At 32.4% G+C, this 9,915-nt stretch overlaps 1 protein-coding gene across 5 annotated transcripts; it reads left to right on the top strand.

Moving 5' to 3' along the window:
• Positions 1–3,677: 3,677 nt before the first annotated feature.
• Positions 3,678–9,495, top strand: LOC121982534 (valine--tRNA ligase, chloroplastic/mitochondrial 2-like). 5 transcript variants are annotated; one of them, XM_042535678.1, is made up of 7 exons: positions 3,688–4,580; positions 5,314–5,462; positions 5,611–5,728; positions 5,816–5,932; positions 6,327–6,547; positions 6,939–7,028; positions 9,441–9,495. In XM_042535678.1, the coding sequence occupies exons 2-7, from the start codon at positions 5,419–5,421 to the stop codon at positions 9,478–9,480; spliced, it is 630 nt and encodes a 209-aa protein (XP_042391612.1). In that variant the 5' UTR covers positions 3,688–4,580; positions 5,314–5,418; the 3' UTR covers positions 9,481–9,495. The 5 variants fall into 5 exon arrangements, with proteins under 5 accessions (XP_042391609.1, XP_042391610.1, XP_042391612.1 ...); XM_042535679.1 differs by having other exon boundaries at positions 3,688–5,462; positions 6,957–7,028; XM_042535677.1 differs by having other exon boundaries at positions 3,688–5,462.
• Positions 9,496–9,915: the final 420 nt, after the last annotated feature.

Genomic DNA, 9,915 nt, shown 5'->3' with positions numbered 1-9,915 from the left:
ATCTTTTGTTTTTTTTCTCTGCTTTTATGGAAACTCCATGACTGTTCCATTGACTGCAGCCACAGCGATGACTATGTTTGAATATGTGATAAGAATCAAGAGAAGCAAAAAATCTCCTAGCCATGTTTTTAATACCAGAAAAGTTGCATATCCCATGCATGAATCACTACATCAAAAGTTGCATATCTCATGCCTTGTCTAAATAATTACTACTGTTTATTTTATTTTCCTTGTCTAAGAAATTATTATTTATTGATCTAATGAATAATTAATTATATATGAATATGATAGACATTTTTTTATTCTCAGGAAAAAAGTGCAAAATTCAGAACAATGAGGGAAAATCAAGATCACATTCACACAATGAGTCGTAGAGGTTATGCCCGTTTGGCTTGCATGATGGTAAAAAAATTTATTTATTGAACTTTATACAAAAACATTTACATATACACTTAATTAGTAACATTATTTGTTCTAACACTGTTTATATGTTTTATACTGCAGGAAAAAGCAAGTCCTGCAGATACACCAATTACACGATCAAAAGTTTGGATCGAAGGTCACAAGAAGAAAAATGGAGAACCTAGTAGTCAAGCTAGTGGAGAGAAAATAGTAATAAAACCATCTCTTTATTATTTGTAGAATTCGCAAAAAAAAAATAATCTAAATTTTTTATTTTAGAATCTGCGATATATCATTTTTAAAAGTTATATTTTTTTATTTGCAGAAAGAAATAGAACGGTGTCCACCTGAATCTCACAACACAACTAACATTCTTGATGATGCAATTAGTCTTGTATTTGGCAAGGAAGCTCGAGGTAGAGTGCGTGGAATGAGCTTTGGAGTAACACCATCGAAAGTTGGAGCATCTGTGCAACAAAATGGAACTGTTAAACGACTTGAAAGTACGGTGAATAACCTTCAACAAGAAATGCAAGAAATGAAGTTCTTGTTTTTTCAAAATATGAGGCAACAAAATGAGCAAGAACAGGTTAGTAATTAAAAACAAAATATATAATATGGAAAAGTTTATCATTAATTGTGTTAATTACTTTGAGTTATTTTGTATTCTTGTTAGTAAAATTATCTTATGGTGATATTAATTGACACAACTTGTTTATTAAATTAGGTTGGTAGCGGTGACATTGGTAGCGGTATTGGTAATTATGTTGGTGGCAGTAGTCATGGGAAAAAAAATGGTAATGTTAACCAACCTCTAACTGTAGCTCAGGTAATTATTTTGTAATTTTTGTTTTCTAAATTACATATTTGTTATAAAATAGATATGGTAGAATTAATAATTTTGTATGGTTATACAGTCAAAAATGAAGGATGTGAGTCATGGAGATATCAGGGATAATGCTAAATGTAAGCTACTTCATTGGTGTGTTGATGGAGTTGTGGCAGAAGGTCGAATCGCATCTACAGATCCAAAAGCAAAAGTGCATCACGTTCTTCTTGGTGGATCATGCTGGAAAGTTTGGGTTGATAAAGTTTTTGTAGAGAAGGTGGATCTAATTAGACCGAATGATGAAATGCTTTTTCTCGAGGATGCAATAGGAAGTACAGTTGCTTGGTTAACAAAGTTTATAGTTGTGTATGACTGATATAGATTCTATTTAGTTTAAAGTCATACTCTATTTAGTTTATAGTTGTGTATGACTGATAGGAAGTACAGTTGCTTGGTTAACTGTTTTTTGGTATAATGAAATGACTTTTATTTATTGTGTGTGGATTGGATTTGTATTTAATTTATTGTGAAATGTTTATTGATTATTTTAGCATAATAAAATTATTTTTTTTTATATTCATTAGACCATCCGCGGCACGCAATGCACGCCGCGGAAAATAATATCCGCAGCGCGCAATGCACGCCTTTGAAATTACTATCCGCAGCGTGCATTGCGTGCCGCGGATATTATTTTTCGCGGTGTGCATTGCGTGCTACGGAAATTACTATCCGCGGCGTGCATTGCGTGCCGTGGATATTATTTTTTTATTTCACAGAAATTACAATCCACAGCGCGCAATGCATGCTGCGGATAGTCTTTTCCGCGACGCGCAATGCGCGTTGCGGATAGTATTTTCTGTAGCGCGCAATGCGCGCCACGGATAGTATTTTCTGCAGCGCACATTGCGCGCCGCGAATAATATAGGACTTTCAACAGCTTTCAACTACGCAGCATGCAATGTGCGCTGCGGAAAGTGAATTTGCGCGCTGCAAAAAGTGATTTTTGTTGTAGTGAGAGTTCAAGAAAAAAAAACAAAGAAGAGTTTATTGTATATATTTTGTCAAAGACACTTCTATTTGTTTGAGTCTAATGTCTATTTTTAGTCTACAAGAGGAATCAATGTTTGGATATCCAAAATTAAAATAGAGTGATTAGTTAAGAGTAAAGTAGAGAAAAATTCTCAATCACAATTTAAATTTTGTATGCAATCTCCATTTACAAAAAACTTTGTTTCCACTCCCTGCATGCAAAGTTTTATTTGTTTCCCTCATGCAAATATTGTGACCTAATTGTCCCTTAGATTTTTTAGGTACAAAAGGTCCAAAAATGAGTATAATTCCTCTTAAATTCAGCACTTTACATTAGAATCAAGTATATTTTCTATTAAATTGAGCATATTTTTTTTTCTGTTTTAATATAATTCCTTCTAAATTCAACACCATGTAAAAAGAAAATCTAGTATATTTTCTATCCAATTAAGTATCATTTAAAGAAAATCTAGTATATTTTCTATCTAATTGAGTATCATTTAAAGAAAATCTAGTATATTCGAGTATATTTTCTATTAAAATTACCCTTCATATTTTTTAGTTATAAATAGTCTAAAAATAAGTATAATTCCTATTAAATTCAACATTTTAAATTAGAATCGAGTATATTTTCTATTAAATTGAGTACAACTTTTTTCTTATTTAATATAATTTCTCCTAAATTCAGTACTATTTGAAAAAATCTAGTATATTTTCATCGAATTGAGTATCATTTAAAGAAAATTTAGTATATTTTACATCCAATTGAGTACAATTTAAAGAAAATCTAGTATATTTTCCATCTAATTGAGTTGGAAAAAAAAATCATACTCAATTTGATAGAAAATATACTAGATTCTAATTTAATGTACTGAATGGATTTATACTCATTTTTAGACTTTTTATACTTAAAATATCAAGGATAATTAGGTAAGTATATTAGATTAGGGAGTGAAAAGAAAGATTTTTTCTAATGGAGAGTGCATACAAAATTATGCTTGTCAATGTAGATTGCATGTAAAATTTTCCATTAGTTAATCACTCTAGATAAAAGTTGATGACTGATGTATAAAAGGTTTATTTTATTTTTCTAAAAGGACGATGATTGATTTTATCATCCTTTTCCTTACCATTTATGCCAAAGATTGAAAAGGTAAACAAACGATTAGATAATGATAATTATAACATATTTATTAAAATGATGTCATTTAATTTAATCTCATCACAGATTAATAATTTTTATTTAGGTGTTAAATTTATTACCATCTTGTAATATTAAAATTAATTGACCGTGTATTGCTAAATCCTAATTATACGGAAGAAAGAATCCAACAGAAATCAGAATTGGAATAGAAGTTAGTATTTCCTAAAATAACTTAACTATACGGTGAGATTAGAGCTCTATACATTGCACAAGGCCGCCGATCCTCCGTCACTTAGCACAATCTCTTTTATTCTTCTTCATGGATCCTTTAGCGTGGCCGTGGAGCATCGACGACGCAGACAGCGCCGCCCCGTCGGTGGAGATACCTGGGTGGGCAGTCGTCGAAACAGGCAGCGCTATTCTTCGCATGAAGGCGCGGGTGGTGGTACGGCCCTCGGGGGGTGACCTAGACATGATGCCGCCCCAATTTATCATCTCGCACTTTCGCCGCCGGAGGAGTTCTTCTTCCGACGTCGACGTCGACGACGCCGCCGAGGACGCCCATGTCACCTTTCGCCAGCCCTTCTACTACATCAACTTCCAGCCGGCCGCCTGGAGGGAGCAGACGCAGCGGATGTTCTCTGACGTCGCTGCGAATCGCGTGCGCCCCGACGACCTCTACCATCTCGTTCAAGGTTTCCACTGGTACACCTACTCTGTGGTCCGCCGATTTCCGATCGCGGAGTTAGTCTCTCTGGAGTTCTTCTCCGTCGTTGAAATCCCCGTCACTCCTTCCGCTTCTGCCAGCGAATTACATCGCTTCAGGTTTTCTCCGGAGACCAACGAATATTTGTTCGGGAGCGACGACGACGATGACGTCGATGGCTACATCGTCCAGTCTCTCAGATTCCTCAGAGCCCGCAGAGGGCCGAGGCCGGCGTCCGCAGCGGCGGTGGAGGGGCTCCAGATGGTAACTGCAGGAGAAGGTATCTCGTGTCCCATCTGCCTCGATGACTTGGAGGTGATGAGTCAGGTCTTGGCGATGCCTTGCAGCCATCCGTTTCACGAAGGGTGTCTGAGGGAATGGCTGAAGCGGAGCAATTCTTGCCCCGTCTGTAGATTCTCACTTCCGGCAGCCGCCGAGTAGCGTCTGTCTGGCAATCTATTGCAATTCAGGAAAGAAATTTCTCAGTCCATGTATTCATTGGTTTAATTTGATGATGATCATCCCTATTAGTTATGTTCTGCTTTAGATTACTTACTATATAACTGCAACTGCTCCTAGATTGTTGACGCTCCTCTTGTTTTTTAAAAGGTAATTATCATGATTTTGAAATGTATGCAGGAGGAAGTTGGTGAGCTCACTGCATAAACATTATGTGGATGCTTATGTAGTGAAGTTTGTCACCGTTTTGTTTCTTTAAGCAATGTTTTCCATCTCATTTTTTTTATTGTATAAATTGCAGATTAAATGTAAATATGCTAGATTGGTTGTGTTCTTCTAGTCTATCTATCTATTTCTAGCTATCTTAAGTTGAGTTGAATTATCGTTGACTTTAATTTGCTATGTCAATTGACAATTAAAAGATCATAGGAGTATTCATCAACTGCTCTATGAAACACTTCTTTAAACCATAGAAATTTTCCATTTTTCTGCCATTTACCACATATTGTTACAAATTAGTGTTATTCTACTATAAGAAATGAAGGCTGACAGTGTTATCTGTATATTTACGACCCTTCTTGAGGCCCTTAGGTTGGTTTTCTGAGAAATAGGTGACTTATGAGACACTAACTGTTCATTTTGTCTTTTCCATGATATTCTTTCAAGATATGGTTGACAAGGAGTTTTTGTCAAAAGAACAGCTTTTCATGGTTCTCTGTCTCTTTTGTTGATGTAATTTTGCAGTATGTTGATAAAGAGTTTGGAACTGGAGTCTTGAAGATTAGTCCTGGACATGACCACAATGATTATCATATTGCTAGAAAGCTTGGCTTACCAATACTCAATGTTATGAACAAAGATGGTACTTTGAATGAGGTCGCTGGGATATACTGGTAAGGCTTCAGTTATGAGATACGACTATTAGGATGTGTAATTTGAATAAATAATTTGGTTAGGTTTTTGTGATGTATCCCCTTCTGTTCAATTGTTCCTCTTGCTTTGCATTCTTATGATTTATTATTATTATTATTATTTTCACAGTGGATTAGACAGATTTGAGGCTCGAAAGAAGGTTTGGTCTGATCTGGAAGAGACTGATCTGGCAGTAAAAAAGGAACCTCATGTATTACGAGTTCCCAGATCGCAGTGTGGTGGTGAAGTATTATTCTTCTTATTTTTTGTGTGCTAGTATATTTGATTTTCATCTGTTAAATCATTTAGTGCCCATGATTTACTATTCCACTAGGTAATAGAGCCACTTGTGAGTAAGCAGTGGTTTGTCACTATGGAGCCATTGGCTGAGAAAGCCCTTCATGCTGTTGAAAATGGAGAATTGACCATTCTTCCTGAGAGATTTGAGAAGGTACTTATTGGTGTTTTTTGTTTCTTCTTAGTTGGCTTGTTTAATTGTTTTACAAAAAGAAACATAGAACCTGTCCTATGTTTGACGAGCTACTTTTTAGTACCATTTTTTTCTTTCATTTTTTGATTTGTTTCTGGAAACAACCTCTTGCAAAAAAAAGTAGGGTAAGGCTGCGTACAATGGATCCTTCCCCGGGATCCCGCATAGCGGGAGCTTCGTGCATCGGGCTTTCCTTTTTTTTTTTATTTTTTGATTTGTTTAAACTTTCCAAGTGATCACACAAAATTTATATATTAGTTTTCCTTTTGAAGCTGCAAACACAGAATGTCATCCAGATGATTTAAGTTGATTCCCTACTTTTCTAATATAAAGCTCTCTTGGTTGATAATAACAGACATATAAACACTGGCTGACAAATATCAAAGACTGGTGTATAAGTAGACAGTTATGGTGGGGACATCGAATTCCAGTTTGGTACGTTGTTGGCAAAGATAATGAAGAGGATTATATTGTTGCTAGAAATGCCGAAGAGGCTCTTGTTAAAGCCCATGCCAAATATGGAAAATCGGTGGAAATATATCAAGATCCTGATGTCCTTGATACCTGGTTTTCAAGGTTGGCTTGTCTTTTGGAAAAGTCATGAATGTACAAATTATAGTTGATGTCATGGATCAACTTCTTGATTTCATTTATTTTTTGAATTTCTTGATTAAATGGTTTTGAAGCATTTCATACATTTCTTGCCAGTTGTTTTCTAAATGTCAGGGAAGTTTTTTTATCTGCTGAACTCTTCTTTTTCGATCTCTGCCATTTTGTTTACGGTGCCCTGAAATTCATGTGATAAGTAATTAGACATTTTGTTTATCCTTTCTAATGATGACTATCACATGCTTTTCATGGCTCTGAGCGAGTTTTTGAAGATATTGCTGCTTTTGACAATGATGTTTGCTATAGGATTTGTAGTTTTGTTTACTGTAAAGTGATTACTATGCAATATTCTATCCAGTGGCTTATGGCCTTTTAGGACCCTGGGCTGGCCAGACAAGAATGCTGAGGATTTCAAGCAATTTTATCCCACGACCATCCTGGAGACTAGGTTTGTTGTTTTATCTCATTTGTGATTAACATAATATTTTACTGCACCTATTTAAATTTATGATTCAGGATTGTATTTTAAGCATGTTGTATGACTATAATCATCAAAATTTTCTTTGACACGCTTACAAAGTTCTCCAAGTTATTATAAAAATATTGTTTGGTTTTATCTTATCCATCGCCAACTACTGCATCTTGCTCCTGAGTAGTTCAACTGTTCAGTTCTTTTATATGTATGCCATCCATGTAATGAATATGTTATCCAATCGCCTTCGCTAGAAAGGACAGAATTGTTAAATATAACTTTTCTTTTCAGTTTTTAAAATATTCTGCATTTATCTTCATTGTCATTGTGCGAGACTTATTCTACATTATGATATGATGACATTACCAGAATGAGAAGGCACCAACTAGACATGATCAGAAGTATTTTCTGTTGCTAAGCAGGCAGAATTTGTCATGAGTGAGATTTTGTTATGATTAAAACTTTAAAAGATTGATTAATTTTATTACCCCATGTAAACTTTGCAGTCATAACTTTCCACTTCAGTTCTTATAGGCATTGAGGATACTCGAGGTTGAAAATGAAGTTACTCTCAACTTTGACACTAATGATCATGTTAATAAAATAAACAAGCCAATCAACAAATTTTATGAATAGTATTTCATCTTATGTAAAAAGGAAAACAGATTTTTCTTAGAGGTGCTTGCTTTTACTGTCCTGGAAAATACTTTTTGATAGAAGTGTTTCTAGATAGAGAGCTGCTTTTCCCTCCTCCCGGTCAACGCACACTCCCTCCACCTCTCCTCTCTCTAAATGCCAAATGACGCATGTAACCTCCTTTTTGTTTTTTTGTTTTTTTTTTTATTTCATTTAATACTCATTTAGTTTTAATTTTTTAATTAATTTTATTTAAAAATAACTCTCATACAATTATATTTTTTATTTTATTTAATTTTATTTTTTTAATTAATTTAATTTATTATTTTGTATCAATACTTTATTTTCCAATTTTATATAAATTTTATTTAGTTTTTATTTTTTTAATTAATTTAATTTATTATTTTTTATCAATGCTTTATTTTTCAATTTTATATAAATTTTATTTAGTTTTTATTTTTTAATTAATTTAATTTATTATTTTTTTCATAATACTTATATTTTTTCAATTGATTTTTTAAAATTTTAATTTTTTATTAATTTTTTTAATCAATTTTTTTATCAATTTTTTATCAGTTTTATTTTTTTAATAATTTTTTTATATGTTTATATGTCAAGGGTTGAAAGGGGCGTCATTTAAAGTGATGAGAGATTTTGACATGTGTCATGGGTTGGAAGGGGGGTCATTTAAAGGGATAAAAGATTTTGACATGTGTTAAGGGTTAGAAGTGGGGTAATTTAAAGGGAGGGGAAGTTCTGACATATGCCAAACATTGAAGAGGAGTAATTTAAAGTGAGGGGATGTTTTGACAGATGTCAATGGTTGGAGAATGACGAATTTAAATGGAGGGAGTGTTTTGACAGGTGTCAATGGTTGGAGGATGGGTAATTTAAAGAGGGTGAGAGATTTTGACATGTGTTATATGTCAATGGTTGGAGGGAGGGATGATTTTAAGGGAGAGAAGATTATGACATGTGTTAATAGTTAGATGCGGGTAATTTAAGTGTCAAATTAGGAATGTAATTTAAAGGAAGGGAGTAATTTAAAAATTATATAAAATAAAAAAAATTAAAAATTTTGATAAAAAAATAATAAACAAAATTGATTAAAGAAATAAAACTAAATAAATATTTAAAAAATTAAAAACATAATAAATAAAATTAATTAAAAATAAAAACTAAATAAAAATTAAATAAAATTAAAAAAATATAAGTATTAATGAAAAAATAATAAACAAAATTAATTAAAAAATAAAATTAAATAAAATTAAAAATATATATAAGTATTAATGAAAAATAATAAATAAAATTGATTAAAACTTTAAACTAAATAAAGATTTTAAAATATATAAACTAAATAAAAATTTTAAAATATATAAGTATGAATGAAAAAAATTAAAAATAAAATTAATTTTAAAAATAAAACTAAATAAAATTAAACTAAATAAAAATTTAAAAATATATAAGTATGAATAAAAAAAATTAAAAATAAAATTAATTAAAAATTAAAAATTAAAATTAATTTAAAATAAAAAATAAAAAATATGTAAGTATGAATATATAAGTATGAATTAAAAAAATTAAAAATAAAATTAAAAAATTAAAAAAAAACAAAAAAATGAAAAGGAGGTTACATGTGTCCGTTGGCGGGGGAGAGAGGGGAGGTGGAGGGGGTGTGCGTTGACCCGGGGATGGGAAAAGCAATTTGCTTCTAGATATTGGGATTGATTTGGCTGCTACATCTTTTGACAGACATGACATTTTGTTCTTTTGGGTAGCTCGGATGGTATGATGGGGATAGAGTTTACTGGGGTCTTCCCCTTCTTCTTTGGAGATGCTGGCAGAGAAATAATATGATTTCTTCTGAGGTGACTTTGCTGATTGGTAAGCAGAGTTTGTTGAGACAATAGGATTACCAGGCAATTTTTATCTACGTTTTTTGTCCTCTAATATTCCTTTTTTTTAAAAAAAATTGAGTGTGATCCACTATACATTTCTAATTCTAATAGATCTTACTGAACATTTAGAGTTAGTAGAATTGTGTCAACAATGTAAATGCTAATACTAAATGTTTATTTTGTTTTTCTAGAAATACTAAGAGAAAAAGCCAAGTGTGGTTAAAATTTAAGTTTGATTTATTATTCAATAGGAAAAAAAGTTAAAGATAATAATTTATAGAGTTGAACATTAGAGGTCCTTCTTTCTACTCTATGGATGGTTTGACCAA

This window comes from Zingiber officinale, chromosome 5A (genome assembly GCF_018446385.1).
Source record: "Zingiber officinale cultivar Zhangliang chromosome 5A, Zo_v1.1, whole genome shotgun sequence".
Taxonomy (NCBI): domain Eukaryota; kingdom Viridiplantae; phylum Streptophyta; class Magnoliopsida; order Zingiberales; family Zingiberaceae; genus Zingiber; species Zingiber officinale.
The sequence above is the reverse complement of the archived record's forward strand: the minus strand, read 5'-3'. Positions and strand labels throughout refer to the sequence as shown.

Bases quoted from the DNA above. Each gene is read 5' to 3' on its own strand.
- LOC121982534 (XM_042535675.1), top strand. From the start codon at position 3,724: ATGGATCCTTTAGCGTGGCCGTGGAGCATCGACGACGCAGACAGCGCC.